Here is a 27,640-nt window from a genome sequence, read left to right as displayed (position 1 = left end):
TTTCATGGCTCAGAAGAATAAAAAGTTGACTTTTGATTGATAAGAGATATGACAATGAAAATTTAGGTTTTTGTCAAGCAGATACCTAGGCATTTGAAGTGAGTGGTTGTTTCTAAGAATAGCAGGTTACTAAGCTGAATTATCTATTCAGTGTGGTTTATGGAATGTTTTTGCTTAGTACTGGAGATCATAGATTTTGCCTTCTTGCTAATGAGTATATGTTTATTTTTGATTAGTCTGTTAGAGAGGAGAGAAAGATCTTCTTTAAGTTTTATTTTGATGCCAGAGAGGGAAGGCTTGTCTATGCAGATGACCACGTCATTTGCATATAAAATCATTTTGTGCTGTGGGAAGGTCTGTGGATGGAATAAGATAGATCCTTGAGGTACTTCTTTGATTAGGGGTGTGGAAGGAGAGAATAAGGATACAATTTTACTTTAAAGTCTTTTGTTTCAAGGAATTTTCTCAACCATAGAACAGAGTCGTTGCTGATACTAGCTGAAATAAGAGGACTTAATCAAAATTGATGGCCCACCAAATTAGACACTTTTTTAAATCTATGAAGATAGTAAATCTTGAAAGTCCCTTGCCGTGTTCATGAATATATCACTGGGAGGTATATAGGGCTGTCTTAATACTATGGCCAGTCCAGAATCCATGTTGATATGGAGAAAAGATGCTCTGTTTTTGTCTATATTATATAAGTTGGGTGATGACGGTTTTTTCAAAGATGTGGCCTTTATTTAATTGAGTTTCTGTTTTAATTCTATGCATATTTTATTGCTATATGAATAAGCATTTGCACTAGTGCAGCATTTTACCTCTTAGGTCAAGCAATGCCTCACAGCTGCTTTTTGCTGCATTTGTGTGCAGGAGTAACTTGACTCCTAGGTTAGAATGGCTGACTTTTTTTAAACACCTTTATTGGATTATCCCTTGTGACATAGGCAAACTTACATTTATGTAAAAGTAATCAAACCATATTAACAGCTTCACATTTTCAAACATTATATAATATATAACAATATAGATGGGAATTGTAATCTAAGGAACATTACATACATTATTCAGTTTCTGCCTTCTCTTAAACCTCATTCCTCCTCCAAAATATTCTTCTGCATGCATTGTTCCCACAGTTTCTATTTTTTTCAATGTAACTTACTCCTTCCCTTTTCTAAAGATCCCAATTCCTGTTCATTTATCTCTTGCACCATATTCAGTACTTCAGGTATAATTGGTTTAGATTTTGATTTCCATTTTGTATTAATTGCTTTTTGGCAGCCAACAATGTTAAACTTAACAAGGCCTTAATATGTCTATGCAATTTGGATCCTGTGTCCCAGCTAAAAAATGTACTTAGTTACAGTTATTTGCTTGCCAGTATTCTTGGCAGGGTACTCAGTAGTGAATTTTTAAAGTCTACCAATTCATTATACTTCCAGAACATATGTTCCCAGTTACCTCTTTCTTCCTCCCATCACACCTCCAGCATTTGCCATCTACTTGAGGAAAAAGTCTTTGGAGTCTACTGGAGTATAAAAGTATCTATGCAAATACTTCCAGGCAAAAATCTTAAATCTTCTAGAGTTGTTGCATATTTGTGAACTTATAAATATGTCCTCCCACTGTTTCATTCTGAATTCCATATCTAATCTCTATTCCCAATATTTTCTGACCTCTTCTAATTGATTCCCATAGTTATTTTGCAATGTTTTATAAGCCCTACTAATTATTCCTGTTTTAACAGCAGTTTCTGTTCTTGATTCAATTAAACACTCACCCAATACAGATTTTTCATTTAGGACTCCCCTATCCCTTTCTCTTTATCTATATTCTGAGATCAATATCTGATAGAGAAGGCAGTCACTAACCTGCAATTGAAATGTTGGCCTCTTCCCATTGTATTACCATTCCTTCTCAAATATTTTGCTCCCAATAATTTGATTCATTTGCCATCTTCCTCCAGTACATTCTAGCTTCCTCTTGTTTATTCTCTGATCCTGTCTTCTTAGTATACCTTATGCTACTTGATGAATATAATATTCTGTATGACTTACTAGTCTTCTTAAGGATCTGCATCCAAAATCCCTTTCTATCCCTGTTTCCTGAATTGCCATCCTGCTTCATTATCATCCCTTTCTGCTATGAATGGTAGCTTTCTGCATAAAAGCCTTAACTGTTTAGCTCTAAAATATCCCTTCAAATCAGGTAATCCTAAACCTCCTTGTTCTAGTGGGAGGATCAAATTATCACACTTGACCTTTTCCTGTCTCCAAAATCCTTCAACACTTTATTAATTACTATCCACAACTTTTCCTCTGGTTGATAAAAATATGCCTGACCTGTGTATAAAACAAAAGGGACTAAAAACATTTCTGCTCCTTGTACTTTGCTATCCATATCCATAGGCAAGAGTTTGTAGTTGCAGCTTTTGTTTTATCATCATTACTTTTATATCCCCCAAAAAACCTGGAACTGTTTCAGAATATTCCACAACACCATGATGTCCTTTTCGGGTTCCATGAGGTACAAAATAATATCATCTGCAAATAAAGCCAACTTTTCTTGAACACCATACCAATTACATGCTTGAATTTCTGAGTCCCTTATTTTCTTTGCAAATGGCTCTAAATATAAAGCAAATAACAAAGGGGAATGATGATACCCCTGCATGGATCCTCCGTTCAGACACAGCTTATCAGAGAAGAATCGTTACACTTTGATTTTTGCCTCTGATCCCTCATATAGCCTTCTAATTAACCTTATTATTGTATCAGGAAATGCAAATGCTTCCTTTGCCATACTCCTAAAATCCCAGTTTCCAGTGTTAAATTCTTTGCATGCATCAAGACCCACCAATAACAGCATTTTTTCTTACATTCTGCTTTCCTCTGGATCATCATTGTTCTATTAATGTTGTCAAATGTTTGCTTCCCCTCCAAAAAAACACATTGTTCCATATCTATGACATCACCTTTGTAATTATTTTAGCAATTATAGACATATACATTTTATAATCATGGTTAAAAATTGAAATTGGCATATATATGAAGCTGGATCAGATGAGTCTTTACCATCTTTAGGTATTACAGCCATCACAACTTTTTGAAAGATGTTGGCGCCACCCCTCCTTCCAGAAACAAACAAGCAACAAGACCTTCCAGATCTTTATTATTTTCTTTCCTCCTAGCTTCCAAATCTGTTCTGGAGAATTTCCTGCAGATTGGTTACACATCACCATTTTTATCTCATCTCATCCTATATTAACTTTTTGTTGTAATGTAGAGCATCATCTACCTCAAACCTTGGTTTATTTAAGTCTTCTGTAAATATTTCCATTTAAGTTTTTTCCTGATTTCCCCACTTCTGTGTTTTATACAAATTTTCATACATTTTTCAAAATATCTCTAATACCTCTACAGGTATTTCTTGTTATAGGCTACCTAAGTTTGGCAACAACTCTTTCTGCTTTCTGTTGCACATGTCTTTGTGCCAAACATTTTTGTGCTCAAGAGTTATCAAAAAACAGTTGCTTAACAGCAGTCTTTCTAAACTTGTGCATTTTATCCAGGTGATCCCTTATTTTATCTTTAGCATGTCTTCTTGATATGTGAGATTCCTCTTATTTTGTAATACTTTAACCTTTTTTCAGCCCATCTAAATAATTCCTATCACTTCTTAACCAGATCTCTTTTTTCTTTTATTTCTACACTATTTTTAAACTCCACTTTCCTTTTATCCCACTCACTGGCTGTAACTTCTGAAGTACTTTCTATATTCCCTAATAACTCCCAGATAATTTCCTCCATGCATTCCCCAAATTCTTCTCTTTTTAACAGGTAGGTGGAGAAGCGCCAATATCTAATCTTTACATAATTACACTACATTGTAATTCAGTAATTATTGGTGAATCATCTGAAATATTTATTGGATGTGTAGCAAAGTTCTCATTTACATGCACACATTCCTGTTAAATATGATTTCTGTCAAGATTATAGGTTCATAGGTAGGTACTAGGCTATTGGCCCTAGGGTCTATATAAGCCTAGCCAAAGGTACCCTGGCTTTCGCCACCCAAGAAAATAATTTTCCTGTGTCACTGTCGAGCAGAGCCACAGAAGTGATCCCCGGGGTGAATTTCCTATCTCTCATCCAATCATCAAGATTTTTCTTGAACAGTGCTAATGAGGAGCTTTGTTTGATATAGATAGGTAGTTTGTTCCAGAGTATGGGAAGTCTCTGGGACAGGAATCTATCCCTCCAGCATGTTCTGTTTATTGTGTAGATGAGGTCTAGGTCCCTAGAGCGTGTAGCTCGTAGGGATTGGGATTTCTTTAAGTGGAGCATGTCTAAAAGCTCTGGGGTTTGACATAGCTTTGTGTGTTAGGCAGAGATTGCCTCTGAGTAGGTGATATGCAACGGAGTAAAGCTGCAGTTTTTTGAGATGGTCTGCATAGGCCATTTCTTTGAGGCCGGTAATCCTCTTTGTGAGGTATTTCTGTGGCCTTTCCAGTTGTTGTAGATGTCTTGTAAGGTACATACCAGAAGGGGCATTGTACTCTATAATGGGTCTAATGAATGACGAGTAGAGGGGAACAATGACCTCTTTTTTCCTGGATGAGAAACCTTTTGTGATGAGGTGTGCTACATAGAAGGATTTCCTGACTACTGCGGCGATGTGATTATCAAAGGAGAGACTACTGTCCATCTGTGTCCCAAGGTCTCTTATCACACTTTCAGTGTTAAGTAGACTACCACCTATGTGGTAGTTCATGGGAACTGAGTTTTTACCAAAAGGAATGACAATGCACTTTTTAGCATTGAGCTTGAGGCCATGGCTTTGCCACCAGGCATCTGTCTCAGCAAGACCCTTTTGTAGGATGTCCACATCTTTTGGAGTTTTGATTATGGCTCCTAGATTGCAGTCATCTGCGAACTTCATTAGCCAAAGACCTTCTGTGTTGGCCTGTACTTCAGAGAAGTAGATACCAAACAGGAGAGGACCCAGGACTGAACCCTGTGGTACTCCACTTGTTACTGGTCTGAAGCTGGATTTGGAGTCTGCTACTTTCACAGTGTGGGTTCTGTCAGTGAGCCAGTTGGCAACCCATCTTGTGACATAGGGATTTATACCTAGTTTAGTGAGTTTATCTATAATTCCAGAGTGGGGGATGGTGTCAAAAGCCTTGGCGAGATCTAGATAGGCTGTGTGAACCACCTTACCCTCATCTACGGCTTTGGTGACTGCTTCAAAGAAGTCTGTCAGGTTTAGGAGACATGATCTGCCTTTTACAAACCCGAACTGGGTGGGGTCCTGAGTTTGGAGATTACCAATGTCATTGTTTATAAGTTCCATGATGAAACGCTCCATAGCCTTGCAGACCAGGTTTGTTAGGCTAATGGGGCAGTAGTTTCCGGGGTCTGTGGTTGCTACCCCTTTGTGGAGTGGGATAACTGTAATTGTGCACCATTCAGTGGGCACATAGCCTGAGGTGAGGCTATGATTGAACATGGTACTTAGGTGGGGTGCCAGTTTGTTCTGTAGTTCATGTAGAACACAGCCTGGGATGTCGTCAGGTCCCATGGATGCTGTGTTCTTGGCTTTGGATAGTGTGTTTTTTACCTGTGCAGCCGTGATTACAGGAACTCTGCATTCTTCTGGTATAGAGATGGGCCCTTTAGGGGATGACAGAGGGGTAAAGTTAGCACTGAACCTATCTGCCAGGATGTTGGCAATATCCATTGGTTCTGTATATTTAGTGCCATTGTGCTGTAACTCAGAGCAGATCTGAGTGTTGCCATTGAGATTCTTGACATAGCTATAGAATGCTTTGTGGTTGTCTTTAGAGTCAGTGGCGATTTTGTTTTCATAACTAGCTTTGGAGGATTTTATGAGGGATCTCAGCTTCTTACTGAGGCTGACCAGGGAGTTTCTCCAATCATGGGAATTTATTCTTTCTTCTGTTGTAGAGTTTGTTTATGGCAGGGGAACACCAGACTGGCTTCCTTTTTTTGGAGGATAGCATCTTGGTTCTGTTAGGGATTGCATGATCCATGCACTCATGTAAGTGCATGTAAAGTGCATTTGTGTAGGATTCAGCAGTCATACCTCTATTGTCCGTCAGCATGGGTGTCATGAAGTTTGCCACTTGTGTCTTAAGAAGCGTGAAGTTGGCTTTGGAGAAATTTTTTACTGTGGTTTCCCTAATGGGGGATGGGGTAGGGATGTGGATCTCTAGGGTGATTAGCTTATGGTCGGATCTGACCAACGAGAAATTGACCTCTGGTGTGGAGCACCGGTTGCCCATGTTGGTAATAACCAGGTCTAGGATATTGCTGCCCCTGGTGGGGGTGTGGATAAGTTGATCCATGGCATTTGAATTTATGAATTCCAGAAAACGTTGAGCACAAGAGTTGGTACATGAGTAGTTTTCCCAGTTAATGGTAGGGTAGTTGAAATTGCCCATTATTAGGGTGTTAGGTTGTACCCTAATATTTTCCAGTGTATTAAGAAATGAGGAGTGGGAATCCTGGGGCATGGTGGGGGATCTGTAGCAAGCTACAATTTGGATTGCGGTCTTGCCCAGAGTTAGTTGCACTTGGATAATCTCGGATGCATTATGCTGAGCAACTAGCCTGGAGGTGTGGATATCCTTAATGAATATGGACACGCCTCCGCCTTTAGTGTTTCGATCCAGGTTAGGTGGGCGAAAGGTGTGATATGAATTATAGCCTGGTAATGTAGGGGTACTCTCTGGAGGCTTGAACCAGGTCTCTGCCACTGCAGAGATGTCCATTTTAAGGAGTGCCTCGAGAGAGTGCATTTTGAGGTTTAGACTTCTAGCATTTAGTAGCAATACCCTCAGATTCTTCTTGCCTGTACCTGTTAGGGTGGTGAATTTGTCATTTGAACCTTGCCTAAAAAAGGGACTATAGGGGTGGCTAGAGCCTTAGCCAGTATCCGGAAGCCCAGTTATTGTACCTTGGGGAATAATATGTAAATTCTCTCCAAGTTCCTATTACTGAATTCATATCTTTCTTACCAAATATTTTCATAAGATTCTTCAGAAATCTACCCTCTTTTGTTATATTTCCCCTTGTAGGCCTCGAGATACATCTTCATTGTTACAAATCAAATTGCAGTCCCCACCTAAAAGTAATACTCCCTGCTGAAAGCTGATTAATTCTCCTAAAAAAAAATTAAGCTCCAAAATAGCAGTTTAGTTAGAATATAAATACATACCAGTGTAATCCTCATCCCTTGCCATTAGCCCCTTACTGCTATAAATCTGCCATTATTCTCATTTTAACCTCTTCTATCACTGCTGGAGCTCCTCTAGCAATTAATATAAGTCCTCCTGTTTTTCTCTGCCCCTGATATTTTGCAGAATATCCATTATGAAAACCTTTGCTTATCAAATTCACATGCTCAGTTCTTTCCAAATGTGTCTCCTGTAGCATTGCTGTTTGCATTCTGCATTTCTTAATATAATTAAGTATTCTTTCCTTTCTGTCTATACTTGTGAGCCCTTTACATTCCAAGATAAACTAAACAGTGTAGCCATTATTATAAGAAGTCATTATTCACACCTATTATGTATGGCAGTTTTCTTAAATGTCTGTTTCTGGCTTTTGTGATACATGCACACATTAATGCTTGACAGGTTAATCCTTTATACAGTTTTTTTTTATCATCAACATTGGAACTTATGTCACATTTTACAAGACTTGTTTTAATGAAAACCCTCAAACAAAACACTAACACACTCCAGAACACCCCCATAACCTGTTAACTTAATACATACACATATAACTATGTACATCTTCAAATAATGAAGCATAACATTTGTGCCAAAAAGAAAGCTGCTAATACAGACCCTAATTAACATGAAAACAAGGTTATCTGTGCTAAGACATATGCTATTGCTTGTGATTCTACTTTTTTATTCTCTACCCCAGATGTGAAAACTACTTGCATACTTTCAGAAATCATTAACTTTTACCCTTGAAGAAACCAGTGTTCTGTCTTTTATTTACGTGATGTTCATCGTGTTTCACTGTTGCAGTCATTACACTTGGGTTATCCTGCTGGCAGTCTACCCGCAGTTGGCCTGAATTCCAAAGTCTTGGTCTGGCGTCGGTTGCTGTCGCCTCTTCCCTGACATCAGTGCGCCAGGGGTATAAAAGATGCAGCCGACACCATTTTCTTCAGTCTTTCTTGCCGCGCGGTAACCAAAGCAAAAGCAGTTCGCAAGTGCCGGTCGGCCGACTCCTGAGATTTCCGAAATTGAATTTCAGATCTGAAGTCTTCTATAAAGCTAAGTACCCCATTGGGGAAACTTTTTTCTTGCTCCAGACCGATGTCAGAAAAAGTTAACAATTGTATTTCTTGTGGGAAGCAAATACCTCATAAGGATTTTCATTCTTATTGTATTCCTTGCCTAGGCCCTGACCACGACTTTGCTAGTTGTCGGTTTTGCGCTAGATTTAACAAACGCACTATTAAGCGTTGGTACGATTTTGATTTTCATTACTTTGGCTGAAGGTTTAACTATATAATGCTGTCAGAACAACCGACAACCAGAATTCATAAAAAGTGCAAGGAAAAAGAAAAGGACAGGCATCCGAGGTCCAAAACCGATGACGAAACCTCTTCTAGGCCGGTTCGCTGGTTCTCAGTGAGGTGCTTTTGCAGCCCCTGACACCCGCTACCTCAGAGCCATAGGCCGCCTCCGACTTGGAGCCAACTAGGCCTCTGGATACTCAAGGTATTGGGCCTTCGGAAACTAATCCCTCAGATGGGTCCGGAGCCGCTGAGCAGGCATCGGCTTCTGAGGGTGTTTTCAGACCTACACAGCTTTATATCAAGCCAACTTCATCATCCAAAACAAAGACTAAAACAGTTTTAAAGACAAGGAAACAAGTACAGCATTCTCCAGGACAGACTTCCATGCCTAAGAAACAGATGCTCAAAATGGCCGAAAACCTAATTACTTTGATCAGGGGTTCCCATCCCCCTCCTGATAAGAGGCCTAGGCAAGATACTGAATATGATTCCTCTGATCAGGATGTTCATCGTGTTACACTGCTGCAGTCATTACACTTGGGTTATCCTGCTGTCCGGCGGTCCCGTAGTCGACCAGAGTTCCAAAGTCTTGGTCCGGCGTCAGTTGCTGTCGCTTCTTCCCTGACGTCAGTGCGCCAGGGGTATATAAGATGCGTCCAACACCCTTTTCTTCAGTCTTTCTTGCCACGCGGTGCCCGAAGCAAAAGCAGTTCACAAGTGCCGGTCGGCCGACTCCTGAGATTTTCGAAGTCGAATTTCAGATCCAAAGTCTTCAATAAAGCTAAGTACCCCATTGGGGAAACTTTTTTATTGCCTCAGACCGATGTCAGAAAAAGTTAATAATTGTATTTCTTGTGGGAAGCAAATACCTCATAAGGACTTCCACTCTTACTGTATTCCATGCCTAGGCCCTGATCACGATGTCGCTAGTTGTTGGTTTTGTGCTAGATTTAACAAACGCACTATAAAACGACGTTTTGATTTTGCTTTGCACGACTTTAGCTGAAGGTTCAATTATACAATGCCATTGGAACAACAGACGACCGCAATTCTTAAAGAACGCAAAGACAAGGATAAAGACAGGCATCCGAGGTCCAAAACCGATGACGATGAAGCCTCTTCTAGGCCAGTCGCCGGTCCGCCGGTTTTTAGTGAGGCGCTTTCGCAGCCCCTGACACCCGCTACCTCAGAGCCACAGGCCACCTCCAACTCCCACGTGGAGACAACTAGGCCTCTGGAAACTCAAGGTATTGGGCCTGTGGAATCTAATCCCTCAGATGGGTCTGGAGCCACTGAGCAGACATCGGCTTCTGAGGGTGTTTTCAGACCTTCACAGCTTACCATTAAAGCAACAGCCAAGACAAAAACACCATTAAAGACAAAGAAGCAAGTACAGCATTCTCCTGGACAGTCCTCCATGCCTAAGAAACAGATGCTCAAAATGGCCGAAGACCTCATTACTTTAATCAGGGGTTCCCATCCCCCTCCTGAGAAAAGGCCTAGGCAGGATACAGACTATGATTCCTCTGATCAGGTCTCCATTTCCTCTGATTCCTCTTCAGACCAGGGATACTCTCTACCCCCGTATGAGGAATCTGATGCTGAAGAATCTATCCCTTCAGCCTCTCCTCCTGAGGATTACTCTTTTGGGGAAACTTTACATACCATGAGGGAGCATTTCCATTAGGAAAGTCAGGATTATTCAGAATCCAAGAAAAGGCTCAGGGACTTCCTTTTATTGCCTCAGCACAAGCCCCTGGCTATTCCACCTGTGTTAGATATTGTAGATGATGTATTCTCTGAATCCAGCTTATCAACTGATTCTTTGTCCCCTGCACCAGCCAAGCCAAATAGGTATTATAGAGTCCCTGACTCTCACAAGTTTCTTTATAATAACCCTTCTGCTGACCCACAAACGATTTACCAGGGTCCCAAAGGGGTTAAGGCTTCCATTGCAAAAAATCCAGTCCCCTCTGACAGAGATTCTAGAGCATTGGATAGATGGGGGAAGAAAGTTTACACTTCTGCAACTTTAGCAGTAAGGGCTTTAAATTGCCAGTTTCACATGCTTAAGTACCAACAATATTTAATGGCTCAGTTAAAACAGAAAATGCTTGCAAGCTCAGATGCTCCTGACTATAAAGAAATGCAGGATTTATTGCATGCAGTTGAACAGGTGGGAAAACATACTCTGCAATGTGGTTTTGATTCTTAAGAGGCCTCTTGCAGAGCCGCAGTTACAGGTTCTGTGATTCGAAGACATGCTTGGTTAAAAGAACAGAGTTTACCTGATCATGTTAAGGCTAAATTACTGGATGCTCCTTTACAGCATAATACCTTGTTTGGTGTTAAGGCAGAAGAGGTGTTAAAGAAAATGGAGGATAAAGCTAAATCTATGCAAACAGTCAAAAGATTTCTTACAGGTACAGCCACCTCGATTTAGCAGAAATTGGCCTACAAAGAATTGGTCCTTTCCAGTGTCAGACAGGCCACAGAGAGGCAGATACAGATGCCCAAGAGGCAGATCTCAACCCCAAGGCTCTAACAGACGACAGTGGGGTACCTCGACCCCAAAAGGAGGGGAGGAAAAGTCTAAACCTTACAGGAAACAGTCCCAATGACTTCCCCCTTCGTATGCTAATCAATTCCCTTTTGGCAGCCCCTTAGGGGGGAAACTAGCACTTTTCTCACAAAATTGGCAAACTATCACCCAAGACAAATGGGTTCTGAATATTGTGTCTCAAGGTTACAAGTTCCACTTTCACATTTTACCAAGGCTAAAAGGAATGCCAAACCTGCCACAAAATCAATGGGCAGAGGCTCAAAAACAAATTTCAGCCCTCATGGACATGAGAGCTATTCAAAAAGTACCACAGCAGGAACAAGGACAAGGTTTTTACTCAAGACTCTTCCTGGTCCCCAGAAAAGACAAAGCCTGGAGACCCATACTAGACCTTTCAACTCTAAATACTTACCTGGACGTTCCGAAATTCAAAATGTTGACACTACAGCAGCTTCTTCCCATGCTGGGCAAGAAGGCTTGGCTTGTTACTTTGGACCTCAAAGAGGCATATCTGCATGTCCCTATCAGACAAGATTGCAGAAGATACCTCATATTCAAAGCTGGTACAATGCACTACCAATTCTCTGCACTGCCCTTTGGCTTATCTACTGCACCCAGGGTCTTTACAAAGTGCCTGACACCAGTAATTGCATTTTTCCCACAAAAAGGAATTCAAATATATCCATACCTGGACGACTGCCTCATTCAAGCAGAGCGAAAGGACATTCTTCTAAAGCATCTGGCATTTGTAAAAAGGTTGCTAATTTCTCTAGGATACACAGCAAACGAAAAGATGTCAAAACTAGTGCCCTCACAACGGATAATATTCCTGGGTGCCAGCTTGAATACAATGGCCCAGATGGCTTATCTCACGCCAGACAAACAAGGACAACTGACTCAATATTTTCAATTACTGGCAAAAAAGTCCCATCTCCCTGCAAGAAAAATTCTGCAGGCCCTGGGATTCATGGCATCCTGCATACTACCAATTCCATATGCAAGACTGCATATGAGGAAATTACAATGGTACCTAAAAAGTGTTTGGACTCCACACTTTCACAGTTGAGAAGCAGTAATACCAATAATTCCCTGCCTACAACAGGAGTTTCGATGGTGGGCACAGGCATGTCACCTCAGCAACGGTAGCCTTTCACTCTACCCACAACCAGGCAGACTCTAACAACAGATGCTTCGGATTACGCCTGGGGAGCACACATGGCAGGAAAATGTATTCAGGGCAAGTGGACCACAGGCCAAATGCATCTTCACATCAATCAAAAAGAGATGTTGGCTGTTCAAAATGCCCTAACAGCTTTCAAGGACCTTCTGCATCCAGGACAATTATTATTAAAGACAGACAACACCACAGTAATGTGGTAAATAAACAGGCAAGGGGGCACTCATTCTTATCCCCTATGCAGGCAAGCCATGACCTTGTGGAGCACAGCTTTAACTTATCAAGTTCATCTACAAGCACAATTCCTGCCAGGAAAGAAAAATACTCTGGCAGACGATCTAAGCAGAAATATCATGGACCCTCACGAATGGAAATTGAATCCAGAAATCTTCAGCATGGTAACGCAAAAATGGGGGTGCCCAGACATAGATCTTTTTGCCTCCCCAATGAATTGCCAACTACAAAAATTCTGCACAAGGACCTACCACACACAAGCATGGAAAGTGGATGTTCTTTCGTTCAGCTGGAAAAGCCTAAAAGTTTATACCTTCCCACCACTGCCTCTCCTTTCAAAGGTACTCCTAAAAGCCAGACAAGAAAAACCACAGATGATCCTGATTGCTCCAGACTGGCCACGCCAGCACTGGTACCCAATCTTAAAGAACTTAGCTCAAGGCCCACCATGGATTTTGCCTCAAATTTCACACTTTCTGACTCAACAAAACAATCAGATCCTGCACGGTCAGCTCAAAACCCTAAACCTGGCTGCATGGCAGATTCATTAGTCAAACGGGCAACACCTCTCTCTAAAGCTGTTATGGATGTCATTTTGGAGGCCGGAAGCCCTAGCACCAGGAAATCTTACTCAGAAAAAATGGAAGAGATTATGTGCCTGGAACCAGGCTCAAAGCCTTGACCCTCTTGTCCCAAACATTCCTCAGATTTTACAATACTTAACTGAGATGCTGGACAAAGGCCTATCCTTCTCATCAACTAAAATCCATGCCGCTGCCATTTCAGCACATTACAACATGGATCCTCCTTTATTCTCTCATCCCTTACTAAAGCAGTACCTCAGAGGGGCTAAAAACATAAGACCGCCCTGGAGAGCACCAACACCAACTTGGGACCTCAATTTTGTTTTGGAAAAACTGACCTTGCCACCTTATGAGCCAGCCAATACAGCCGATCTAAAATTTTTATCATGGAAAACAGCTCTGCTCCTGGCAGTAACTTCAGCACAAAGAGTCTCAGAGCTACAGGCATTAATGGCAGTGGAACCTTTTATAATTTTTCATCAGGACAGGTTTTCTTTAAGGACAAACCCTACCTTTATGCCAAAGGTGGTATCCAGTGTGGCTCAAACCATCCATTTGCCTACTTTTTATCCAAACCCCCAAAATAAAGGGGAGAAACTTCTGCACTCTTTGGACATACACAGGCAGCTATGCTTCTACTTGGACAAAACAAAAGCTTTCAGGAAGACTGAGCAACTGTTTGTAGCATATGCTGCAGGATCACAGGGCAAGGCTTCTCAAAGCAGACTATTTCCAAATGGATAGGACACTGTATTCATTACTGCTACACACAGCATGGAAAATCAGTCCCTAATAACATTAGGCCACATTCTACCAGAGCAACGGCCACTTCAACAGCCTTTCTCTGAGGAGTACAAACCAAGGAAATTTTGGAAGCTGCAACCGGAGTTCCGTGCACACCTTTACCAAACATTACCACGTACCTCTTTACTCTAAATCCAGAGCAGGATTTGCCACTGCAGTTCTGCAGGGCCTCATAGCCAATACTAACTCTTTATAGACCAGCCACCCAGCCTTAGCTTTGGGATTCTACCCAAGTGTAATGACTGCAGCACTGTAACACGATGAACATAGTACAGTTTTGTACATACCATAAATGTAGATGTTCGAGTGTTCACACTGCTGCAGTCCAGGTTACCCTCCCTCCATCCCCTCTGTCCTAGCTGGACTTAATACCTTTCTATCCTATACAACCTTTGTGGTGTATTTGCTTGTAACTGAAGGTATAGTTTTTATTTTTTATATATGTTTTATTAGCAATATGTATAGCCTACCTACTTGGGGACACCTGACATCTGGGGCAAGAAAAACTGAAGAAAATGGCGTCAGATGCATCTTATATACCCCTGGCGCACTGACGTCAGGGAAGAAGCGACAGCAACCGATGCCGGATGAAGACTTTGGAACTCTGGCCGACTGCGGGACCGCCTGATGGCAGGTTAACCCAAGTGTAATGACTGCAGCAGTGTGAACACTCGAACATCTACATTTCTGGTAGGTACAAAACTGTACTTTTCCATTTCCTCTGACTCCTCTTCAGAACAGGGATACTCTATTCCTCCCTATGAGGATTCTGATGCTGAAGAATCTATTCCTTCAGCTTCTCCTCCTGAGGATTACTCATTTGGGGAAACCCTGCATACCATGAGGGAGCATTTCCACTGGGAGAGCCAAGATTATTCAGATTCTAAGAAAAGGCTCAGAGACTTTCTTCTACTACCTCAGCACAGACCTTTTGCTATTCCACCTGTTCTAGACATTGTAGATGATGTATTTTCAGAGTCCAGCCTTTCTCCCGACTCTTTACCTCCTGCACCTGTTAAGCCAGGCAGATACTACAGGGTTCCAGATTCTCATAAATTTCTATATAAAAACCCTGCTGCTGACCCAGAAACTATTTCTCAGGGTCCCAAAGGGGTTAAGGCTGCTACTGCAAAAAACCCTGTCCCCTCAGATAGAGATTCTAGGGCAATGGACAGATGGGGGAAAAAGTTTACACTTCTGCTAACTTGGCTGTAAGGGCTTTAAATTATCAGTTTCATATGCCTAAATATCAGCAATACTTAATGTCTCTGTTAAAACAGAAAATGTTGACAAATTATGAATGCTCTGAGAACAAGGAATTGCAGGATTTATTGCATGCAGCTGAACAAGTGGGAAAACATACTTTGTGATGTGGTTATGATTTACTGGAGGCCTCTTGCAGGGCCGCTGTAACAGGTTCTGTTATTAGAAGGCATGCTTGGTTAAAGGAACAGACTCTGCCTGATCATGTTAAAGCAAAATTATTGGATGTCCATTACAGCATGATACTTTGTTTGGTGTTAAGACAGAAGAGGTGTTGAAGAAAATGGAGGATAAAGCTAAATCTATGCAGACAGTGAAGGATTTCTTACAGGTACAGCCACCCAGATTTAGCAGGAACTGGCCTTCTAAGAACTGGTCCTTTCCCATATCAGACAGGCCACAAAGAGGCGGATACAGATGCCCTAGAAGCAGACAACAGCCCCAGGGCTCATACAGGCCCAAACAATGGGGTGCATCTACCTCCAAAAGCGGACAAGACAAATCACAGCCATATCGGAAACAGTCCCAATGACTTCCCTCTGCCAATGCCAAGCATTTATCTTTTGGCAGCACCCTTAGGGGGAAAGCTAGCACTTTTTTCACAAAATTGGCACATGATCACCCAGGACACATGGGTCATAAATATAGTCTCTCAGGGCTACAGGTTCCACTTTCACACCCTTCCAAAGGCAAAAAGTATGCCAGACCTGCCACACAATCAATGGGCAGAGGCACAAAAACAAGTTTCATCCCTCATGGACATGAGGGCTATTCAGCCAGTGCCACAACAAGAGCAGTGACAAGGATTTTATTCAAGACTTTTCTTAGTACCAAGAAAGGACAAAGCATGGAGACCAATTCTGGACCTGTCTATTCTAAATACTTTTCTGGACATTTTGAAATTCAAAATGTTGACTGCAACAGCTTTTACCCATGCTGGGCAAAAAGGCTTGACTTGTAACTTTGGACCTCAAAGAGGCATACCTGCATGTCCCAATCAGACAATCTTGCAGAAGATACCTCAGATTCATAGCTGGCTCAATGCATTACCAATTCTCTGCACTGCCCTTTGGCTTATCTACTGCGCCCAGGGTCTTCACAAAATGCCTGGCACCAGTAATTGCATTTTGCAGACAAAGAGGAATTCAAATATATCCCTACTTGGACGACTGCCTTATTCAAGCAGAGACCAAAGACATTCTACTAAAGTATCTGGTGTTTGTAAAAAGATTACTTATTTGCCTGGGGTACACAGTAAACGAAAAGAAATCAAAACTAGTACCCTCTCAAGAGATAATATTCCTGGGTGCAAGCTCAAATACAACTGCCCAGATGGCTTATCTCACGCCAGACAAACAAAGGCAACTGACTTCTTACTTCGAAAGCATGACAACAAAGACCCAGTTATCTGCAAGAAAAATTCTGCAGGCTCTGGGCTACATGGCCTCCTGCATTCTACTAATTCCATATGCAAGACTGCATATGAGGAAACTACAGTGGTATCTAAAAAGTGTTTGGACTCAACATTGCCACAGCCTGGAATCATTAATTTCACTCATTCCCTGCCTGCAACAGGATTTTCGATGGTGAGCACAGGCCTGTCACCACAACAATGGACAGCCATTCACTTTACCCACAGCCAGGCAAACACTAACAACAGATGCATCAGATTATGCCTGGGGGGCCCACATGGCAGGAAAATGTATTCAGGGCACATGGCCCCCAAGCCAAAGGCATCTTCACATAAATCAAAAAGAGATGCTAGCTGTACAAAATGCCCTGACAGTCTTCAAGGACCTACTTCATCCAGGACAGCTGCTGATAAAGATGGACAACACCACAGTTATGTGGTACATAAACAAGCAGGGGGGCACACATTCCTACCCCCTCTACAGACAAGCCATGATTTTGTGGAACACAGCATTGACCTACCAAGTACACCTGCAAGCACAATTCCTGCCAGGAAAAACAAATGCTCTGGCAGACGAACTGAGCAGAAAACTCATGGATTCTCATGAGTGGAAACTAGAACCACAAATCTTCAGCATGATAACAAGGAAATGAGGATGCCCAGACATAGATCTTTTTGCCTCCTCTCACAACTGCCAACTTCAGAGATTCTGTACAAGGACTTATCACAAACAAGCATGGAAAGTGTATGCCTTGTCATGCAGCTGGAACAACCTTACAGTATATGCCTTTCCTCCACTGCCTCTCCTCCCCAAGGTACTCCTAAAGGTCAGACAAGAGAAACCACAAATGATTCTAATTGCCCCAGATTGGCCACGCCAACGCTGGTACCCAATCCTAAGGAGCTTGTCCCAAGGCCCAGCCTGGACATTGCCTCAAATTCCTCATTTACTGACCCAACAAAACAATCAGATCCTACACAGCCAACTCAGAACCCTAAATCTAGCTGCATGGCGGATAGTATAACCATTCAGAATACACCTCTCTATAAAGCGGTTATGGATGTTATTTTGGAGGCCAGGAGGCCCAGCACCAGAAAATCTTATGCAGAAAAATGGAAGAGATTCAGTGCTTGGAACCAGGCTCAAGGAATTGACATGTTTGTTCCAAATATACCTCAGATTTTACTATATCTAACTGAGATGCTGGACAACGGCCTATCCTTCTCATCAATTAAGATCCATGCCTCTGCCATTTCAGCTCATTACAATACAGACCCACCAATTTTTTCACATCCATTGCTTAGACAGTTCCTCAGGGGGGCCAAAAAACATAAGACCTCCAAGGAGAGCACCAATACCTGCATGGGACCTCAATTTTGTCTTGGAAAAACTCACACAGGCTCCTTTTGAGCCAGCCAATACAGCTGAGATAAAATTCTTATCATGGAAAACAGCTCTGATCCTAGCAATAACTTCAGCAAGAAGAGTCTCAGAGTTACAGGAATTAATGGCTGTGGAACCTTTTATTATCTTCCATCCGGACAGGGTTTCTCTAAGGACAAACCCAACAGTTATGCCTAAGGTAGTGTCCAGTGTGGCTCTTAATCAAACCATTCATTTGCCTACTTTTTTCCCAAACCCACAGAATAAAGGGGAGAGACTTTTGCATTCTTTGGACATACACAGACAACTATGCTTCTACTTGGACAAAACTAAAGCTTTCAGAAAGACTGAGCAACTTTTAATGACATATGCTGCAGGATCACAAGGAAAGGCTATCTCAAAGCAGACTATTTCAAAATGGATAGGACACTGCATTCGCTTCTGCTATTCACAACATGGCAAGTCAGTGCCTAAGGGCATTAGACCACATTCTACCAGGGCAGCAGCCACCTCAGCAGCCTTCCTCAGAGGAGTACCAACCAAGGATATTTTGAAGCTGCAACTTGGACTTCAGTGCACACTTTCACTAAGCACTACCACTTACCTCTCTACTCTAAATCCAGAGCAGGCTTTGCCACTGCAGTTCTGCAGGGCCTTATAGCCACTCCTAATTCTATTTAGACCCAGCCGCCCAACCTCCGCTTTGGGATTTAACCCAAGTGTAGTGACTGCAACAGTGAAACACAATGAACATAGTACAGTTGTGTACCTACCATAAATGTAGATGTTCGAGTGTATTCACTGTTGCAGTCCAGGTTACCCTCCCACCACCCCCCTTTCTTTGCTGGGACTTATCTGTACTTCTCTATCCTATACAACCTATGTGGTGTATTTGCTTGTAGATGAAGGTATTGTTTATTTTAGTGCATGCTTTTATAAGCAATGTTTTTTAGCCTACCCTTTTGGGGGCACCTGACATCTGGGGCAAGAAAAACTGAAGAAAATGGCGTCGGATGCATCTTTTATACCCCTGGCGCACTGACATCAGGGAAGAGGCGACAGCAACCGATGCCAAACCAGGACTTTGAAATTCAGGCCAACTGCGGGTAGCCTGCCAGCAGGATAACCCAAGTGTAATGACTGCAACAGTGAATACACTTGAACATCTACATTTATGGTAGGTACACAACTGTACTTTATCACCTTGCCTCCATGAAAATTTAAGAGAAAAAAGAAAGATGTAGTCCTCTGTTGCAGCCTGATAGACAAGCTGAAACATTTACTACCAAAACAGAAAATGATCATTATATTTGGTATTCCCATATTTACTTGTTTTCACTTAAAATTTGTTGTTAGATTAAGCCAAGGGTCTTAATCCAGAAATTCATCTAGGCAAAAGTAATAGAAAATGAAACAGCTCTACATACTGTATATTATGATTTGAGTACTTTTGCCCCCATCCCCCACTTCAATAATCAAAGATTATGTCTTAATTTAAACATGCTTTTGAATGGCTTTTCTTCTGTTTTTGCACTGTAATGCTTACATTTCTTAATAGCAAAAAAAGAAGAAAGAAAGAGAAGAGGAACAGAAAAGGTCTGTTTACTTAACTTTATCTCATACAAGAATAACTACAAATGCTTAACTATAAAATATGCAATTTATATTGTGAAAAGTTTCATATAAATACTACTAATGAGAGGGTTTTTTTTATTTACAGTTACCCTTTTCCTTCCTATTCCCCTAATTTTTGTATTTCCTCCTTAGCCTGTTCTGCATCAAAAATGACTTTGATCCTCCAGAAAAAATATTCAGAAGACACCTGGCTACAGCACATTGAATCTCACACCTGCCTCTTTATATTGCCTGATTTTTGTAATAAATGTCTTTCCCTTCTGCCTAGCATTAAGTAAATGATCATTTCCACAAATGCTCTACTGTCTCCAGTGTTTAATACTTTGCCCTTTTGCCACAGTTTTGGCAGGATCAACTCGTTCCGCTGGTAGGTTTGTATCTGTACTAATAAAGGTCTTAACTGCTTTCTCAAGGCCAGATTTGGAGCATACATGTGGTGTGCCCTTTCAATTAACAGTTCCTGCTGTGGAATACCAGTCCAGTTGCTTATTTGTGCCTTCATAAAATTAATGTAGTTTGTTCCTTCTAGTTTCTCAGCTACAGCAGAAAATGTCAGATTTTCCCTAAATGCTTTGTCCTGTAATTTTACCATTTTTTTGAAACTTGTCTTCTTGAGGAGCCTCATACTGAGTGAGCCTATTCTTCATTTCAACCTCAATTTTTGCAGTTTCATCAGCTCTTCTGAATAGCTGTTTAAAGCTTCTTCCATTTTTCCACCCGTTTGTTATTTGAGTTGATATACTCCTTCAGTGTTGTTTATTTTTATCAACTCTGAGCACATTTGACTTATTTTTCCTCTAGATTACTGGAACCCTTGTCTTGCACCAAAACTGGAGCTTGGACTACATTTTGCTGAACAGTTGCATATTTCTTCCCAGTCAGTGTTTTCCCTTCACGTTTTGTAATTATTTTTTAAGACTCTCATCGTTTCTTCTTTGCAGACATCCGGGCAGTGTACTTTTAATAGCAAGTAACTGAATTTTACTCAAAATTACAGTATCACTGGCTGTTGACTCTCAGTTTCTGTTTTCTCACTAGGGGAGCTGAAGTTAAGATATTGATCAGTGTGCAGCCATTCTGGAAGTCTTTGTATTGGCTGACATTCTATTTGTTGCTAGGACAGTTGGGCTTTATTCTCAAGTTCTTGTTTGTGTGGTTTATACATTCACATTCATCAGAAGTTTTAACTTTAGGGATACCTTTTATTAGTCCTGATCAGGTAATGCACTTAGTTGTTTTTTTCTACTTTTATTAATGTAAAGTGTGCTTAATTTATGTCACAATCCAGGCTTCTGTTCTGTTTTCTCTTTAATATTATGTTTTACATTTTTGAATGCATTTGAGTTGGGTATTTGTTTCTGGTGTTATATATTTTTTTATCAATCTATTGATTTACTGATTTTTTTTTGAATATGTGTGTGTTTGGAGTATTTCTATATTTCATGGGATTGTGCATTAAAATTATGACATTCCGTAAGTGCCCTATATTTTCAACCTTCAAGATAACAAGCTTGACATTGTTCAGAATAATTGTGTGATCTTTTAGAAAGTAGCAAACTGATCATTTTCTTCATATTCTGAACAAGGACTACATTTACTCAGGGTGTATTAGGGATGTAAAAGAGGAGGAGTCCTCTTTTAAAAGGACTCTGTATTTCAAGAATATCCTTCATACATCCACACAGTTAAACACATGAAAGAAAATACAACCTTTGTATTTGCTCTGCTAGTGGTATAGTACTAGCTTTGTTGATTTGTAATTGTCTTTACTGTTTCCTAAAACAGAATGAGAGACATGTCTTCGTGGAAGAAAAGTCACGTCAAGATCTGTTAGCAGTCATTATGGAATTTATTAGTCTCTCTGTCTGCCTAGTCAGCCTGTAAGCTTTATGGGGAAGCTAATCTGTAGCAGTAGAGAGGGTATCATACTTTAGTATAGGCAGATAAGGCTGGAGTCATTGCTATAAATTAATTTTATTTGTTTAAAAAAAATGTTACATACTTTTATGTAGCACAAGTGGACTTTATTGCTGCCAGATAAATGAATGAAATATAAATCATTAAAGTTATGTTTCTGACTCTTTGAATTATATTAATAACTGGCTGTATTTGAAAAGGCCTTCTTTTCTGAATTCTAGTGCTTTATTCTCTGTCATATCAGTCTACGGGGTATACAACAGCATAACATGTAGCATGGAAGAGGACAAGTTGTACTCCACTAAAATGAATGAAGGTGTTCTGTTAGCCATATTTAATTACCTGCCATGGCTAGCAAGGTACTAGAATGCGCATCTCATTAACAATGTCTGTATTAATGGAAAATTGCTATTCTTAATCTTTTTCTGCTGTGTAAGTACATAAGACATAAAAATGCCCACCGTGCTTTTAAATAGGTCATGTCCAAGTACTCATTTTGTTTCCTTTTTCAGTAGTGCCATGTAACGAGGTGTAATTGAAATCAAGAAATACAGACAAACTGCCTAATATATTTGACACTGAAGTGGAAGATGCAGTTCCAGCATGTTCTGCTAGTAAAAAAAATGCTTGAAGTAAAAAGTCCTGTATATGAAAGTGAGAGCTGTAGGATTCTGTAAACTGAAGTTGTTAATCTATAAGCAAGTCTAATACAACTTCATCTATAGTTATTAATTAGGTGCTTGTTTTAGACATTAAATATCATTTGACTTTGTTACTTAGCATTATTTAAAAAGTAAAACAAGGATTCATTCACATTTGACATATTCAGTAATGCATACTGTAATTTTTATTGTAATTTGTTTTTGTTTTATTTCAAAGGATGTGAAGCTGACTGCAAGTAATGATGACTACTACTTTGTTTTTGAAGATTATCTGTATCAGGTTAGTATGTGTTTTCATTATTTGGTTTGAGAACATATTAAATCCTAGGACAAAAACTCATTGAATAACAGGCCTTTTGGTTATTCATGTATATGGGCTTTGAAGAAAGCTGGCTTGCAGGAATTTTGTCAAGAAAGAATGTAATTGAAAAATACATTAACTGGGTGCTAAGAATTAGTTGTCTCATAACATAATTCTCAAAAAGGGAAGTACCCACTCCTAAGAAATTGAGATATCCAAAAGGTCCAGACAGACAAGAAAGGATCCAGAATTTACTCAGGATTCTTTTTAGTGCCAAAGAATAATTGGGACCTAAGGCCAATACTGGACCTAAGCCAATTAAACAAATTTGTAAAACAAACAAAATTCTGTATAGTCACGCTTCAGTCCATTCTTCTCTTGCCCAAGAAAATGATTGGATGTGCTTTAGATCTTCAGGATGCTTACTGCCACATAAAGATAGGCACTCAATAAGTATCTTCATTTCCAGCTAGGAGCCAGTCATTTCAAGTTCATATTACTGCCCTTTGGACTCACCACAGCCCTTCTGGGTTTTTACCAACTGTATGGCAGTGGTAGCAGCTCATCTATGATTTTAGAGTTTCCAAAAACTCTCATACCTGGATGACTGTCTCATTGCTGCTGCTATCAGAAATCAGCTAATTCAAGCCGGGGACACCTTGCTGTAACTCTGCATAGACTTAGGCATCACAGTGAATTTAAAAAAGTCCAGGTTACAACCATTTCAATCTCTGGAGTTCATCAGAGCAACTCTGGATGCAAGATCTCTAAGATATTGAAGCTTCCCCCTTCAAGAATCTGATCTCTTCCCCAACAAATCCTAGAACTTTTATCCTACGGGGAGCCACATGCAATACTAGTCCTTCCTCATTTAGGTTCCATGGCTGCTTCAATCACAGGATTCTACATGCATGTTCTTCATTGGACCCTAGCAGTTCAGTGATAAATCAGAAACAAACTTTATCCTTTCTAGTGTATCTAACAAACATCTGCAGGATACACATCCAGTGGTGGCTAGAGTCTCCACATGTTCTGCAGGGATGCCCATTCATTCTGCCCTTCCTCAAGCCACAGTTACCTCGGATGCTTTCCAGCTGGGGTGAGGGGCATTATCTTGGAAAGGCAGTCCAAGGTACATGGTTTCAGACAGAGGCCAGTCTTCATGGCAGTATTTTGGAGGTTAGAGCAATCCTCTTAACATTGCAGATTTTTCAGGACTCTCTCCCCTTAGGTGTGATTTCCATCCAGACAAACCACATGGCAGTCATCTGGTACAGCAACAAACAGGGAGGAACCAGATGTTATCCCTTATGTTGAGAGACCATGAGAGAGTGGCAATGGGCAATATCTTCTCGCCGGTTTCTAATTGCAATGTATATCCTGGAGAAATTCAACATATTGGCAGACAAGTTGAGCAAATCCATTTTACTCCTTCATGAGTGGTCCCTCAACTCATCAGTAAAGGAGTGGATTTTAAGCCACTGGAGATGACCTTGTTGCGATTTCTTTGCCTTTCTCCACAACACCAAATGCATCAAATTTTTTGCTCTAATTCTACTCAAGGGGTAGTTAACCACAGGATGCACTTAACACATCCTTGGCCCCCAGGTCTCCTTTATGCCTTTCCCCTGGTGCTACTGATTCCAATGTTCTTACAGAAAGCATCAGAGATGGAGGTCACAATAATCCTAGTAGCTCCTTACTGGCCTCAACAAGTGTGGTTTCCCTTCCTGTGGCCTCATCTAATTCACCAGTCTTGGGGCCCAGACCCAGATTACCTTCTCACCCATCAGGACCGCCTCACCTGAACATTTAATCCCTCAAGCTGACTACATGTTTTCTCCTATTCCAATGATGATTTGACCATCCAGATCGTCATCCTCTAGTTGTCCACATTTTGTATTCCTCTCAGAAACCTTCCATCAGAAGGTTTATAGAAGTAAACGGAAGAGGTTTTTGTTTTGTCTGTGGAGAAAAATACTGATCCTTTTTTAGCTCCTCTTCCACCTGTCTTGAGCATCCTTGCACATCTTTTTCAAGGTGGTGCCAACAATTCCACTACTAAAGTCCACTTAGCTGCAGTTTCCTCATTCCACATAGGGGAAAATCACACACACACACAGCAACCCTTAGATTTTTCAAAGCTTTTCTTTGAGGTACTTTTTTACTCTGGCCTCCTATTAGATATTGAGTTCCCTCTATGGAATATTACCATTGTTTTGCAGGTGCTGACTGGTCCTCTATTCAAACCTGTTGTAAAAGTTGCTTTATAGATTTTATCCTGGAAGGCATTATTCCTGGTGGGTGGTTATCACTTCTGCCAAGTGAATTTCTGAGCTACATGCCTTATCCTAAAATGCTCCATATTTAATTTTTCATAAGGACAAACTGTCTCTGAGAATGAATCCCTCTTTTCTTCTCAGAGTTGCTTCACAGTCATCCATTAATTAATCCATAAATCTTACAGATTTTCCCCAAATTTCTCAAACAAGGATGAATATACTCTACATTTACTGGATGTTCTTCGACAGTTATATTCTTACCTGCACGGGGCAAAGCCCTTAGAAAAATCTGACTAGTTATCTGAGTCCTTCTCCAGTGCTAAATTAGGAAAAACTGTGTTCAAAGTCACTCTTCCACGATGGTTGACTGAGTGCATTTCCTTTGTTTACCAAGACATCATCCTTCTAGTCCCTAAGCTCATTCTACTAGATCTGTGGCTTCATTTACACCCTTTTTCTTAAATGTTCCATTTGATGACATAGGTGCTGCAGGTATTTGGTCACAGGTTTTTACCTTCATCTCACATTGCATATTCAATATGCAGTTCAGATCTAGGGCCTCCCTTGGTTCAGCTGTGCTCCAGAATATTCTTTCATGAGGCAGCCGAAGTATAAAAGTAGCTGAGGAAAAGACAACATTAGATATGAAAGTTATGTACTCACCATAATGATTTCCGTCCTGTCCTCCACTACCCTCCCACTCCTTATTTTGTCTTTTTTGGCAGTATAGTCTGCCTACAATATCATTTCATTCTGAGATTGCTCTAGCTGACCTGGCTGTGGCTTCTGAAGGTCCTGTCCTTTTCTGCCTCTCTTTCCTTATGCGGGTTACCACTGTCCAAGCCAGCTTCTCAGTTAGGTTGCTTACAACTATATTGTATAATTAATAATGCCTTCTTGGGCAGGCACACTCAGTCTGAGGTAATTCACTCTATTCACATGGGTTATGGGTAGTAGGATGAGACTGGGCACCAGATCCACAGCTTGGAAGTGGCCATAGCCTGATAGAAATCAAATCCAGGATCCATCCATTGAGGAAAGGATGGAAACAGACAATGCAGGTCTTGTGTTATGGCAAGTACATAATTTTCCCTTTTTTTTTTGTTAACAAGTAGGCTTTAAAATAAGGAAAAATAATTAAAGCTATGAAAATGCTAAGTTTCTTACATCTGCAAATATATTAGTTCTTTTTCATTACCAAGTGTTCAGTGGTAGTCATTAAGTATGCAGCTGAAGTCAACTACATTTTTTTGAGAGTGAAATTTACAAAGATTTATTACTGATTACTTTTCCATGGTGACAAGCTGTCTGCAGATGCAGGAAATTAATCTTGAGAGTTCTGATCATTCTTTGCTGAGGGAAATGCAAAATTTAAAGGTTCAGTGGTAAGCAGTTCAGTGAAAAATAATGTTTGAAATTATAGGAAATGAATAAGAGTTTAATCCATTTAATAGGACAGTGCAGTTGAAAGTGTTAAAGATAGCCTGTGCACTTTTTACATAGGGCTAGAAGTTAATGTTTTCTGAAAATATCAAGCTGTTTTTCAATCTGGGAGGGGGACATAGATAAGAAAAGAACAGACAGCAGTCAGTGTAAGTGGGATCACAAGTTTGCCCTGTAGCATAGGTTACCTTATTTTTAGGTTAGGTACTGCCTGTGGGTGCAGCTGTTGATTTGTGGCAGTTGCTCCTAACTTGAGGGTTAAACTTACATTTTTTGAAGGCGTACATAGTTATGTGTGTTTGTTATGAATTAATACAGGATGGGGATGTTTTGAGAATGTATTTCATTTTTTTGTTAGAGGGTTTTAATTAAAACAAAATGTCTTGAAAAATGTGACATAGGTTCAAATGGCAGCTGTATAAGAGATCAGCCTGTCAAACATTAGTGTGTTGAAAAAGAAACATTGGATGTACACATTCAGAAACTCATCTATAATTGGTGGGAACAATAGCTTTTAATCATAATGTCTATGCTTACCCGTATTGTCTTGAAATGTAACTGCATTTACAGATATAGCCAAAAAGGAAAGAGTATTGAATTATATTCAGAAATGCAGAGTGCAAATAGCAATACTGCAGGAGACACATTTGGAAAGAAATGAGTATGTGAATTTAATAAAGAAAGTATTTCATGATGGATGTTCAGTAGACTATTAGGGACAAAGGAAAAAGGAAGTAATTATACCAATTGCTAGAGGGCTCCAATAGTGATAGAAGAGGAAAAACAAGACTAATGGTAGATTGTGATAGTAATGGCCTATTGGTAAGGGAAGATGATTATACTGGTGTGTATTTTTCTTCCACCAAAAACTGCTGTTATGTTTCAAGTTTTTTTGGAGCTGAAGAAAATTTGGGGAGAAATAATCAGTTTTTAGCAGGGAATATTACTTTTAGGTGGGGACTTGAACTTGATTTGTAATAGTGAGGATATATCAGGGGGACCTAGCAGGGAAAATATTATAAAAGAGGGAAGATTTCTGAAAAGAAATTATGAAAATCTTTGGTATGGAATGTGTGCATTTAGCAGTAGGAATTCTTGACAGAATTTGCATATTGTTCTCCAGGTGTAATAACTGGGCTGGACTAGCTAGAAATTGTATTTCATAGGAATGTTTGCATTTAACTGAAAGCTTTGGCATTCATTTAATTACTATTTCAGATATGTAGTAGTAAAAACTAAGATAAAATGCAGAATAGTGAAGTAAAAGAGAGATACTGGTGCCTTCCCACTTACCTGTCAAAAAGAGAGGAATTTAAGGAATGGGTAGTGGAAATTATTCAGTAGAAGTTATGGAAGATGGAAATATGGTCAAAAGATATAGCTAGTGAGTAAAATTAAGAGATATGGTTACAAAG

The 27,640-nt window shown here is 40.4% G+C and overlaps 1 protein-coding gene across 1 annotated transcript in view; it reads left to right on the top strand.

Annotated features, from left to right (window-relative positions):
• TBC1D19 (TBC1 domain family member 19) overlaps window positions 1–27,640 on the top strand; it is a 2,958,314-nt gene that overhangs the window by 1,779,055 nt on the left and 1,151,619 nt on the right. Inside the window, exon 13 of the mRNA XM_044062152.1 lies at window positions 22,417–22,479. Within this exon, the coding sequence (XP_043918087.1) occupies window positions 22,417–22,479 (63 nt within the window). The remainder of the gene's footprint in view (window positions 1–22,416; window positions 22,480–27,640) is intronic.

The sequence above is a fragment of the Protopterus annectens genome, chromosome 2.part1 (assembly GCF_019279795.1).
Source record: "Protopterus annectens isolate FY-2018-M chromosome 2.part1, PAN1.0, whole genome shotgun sequence".
Lineage (NCBI taxonomy): Eukaryota > Metazoa > Chordata > Ceratodontiformes > Protopteridae > Protopterus > Protopterus annectens.
This window is presented reverse-complemented; position numbering and strand designations above follow the sequence as displayed.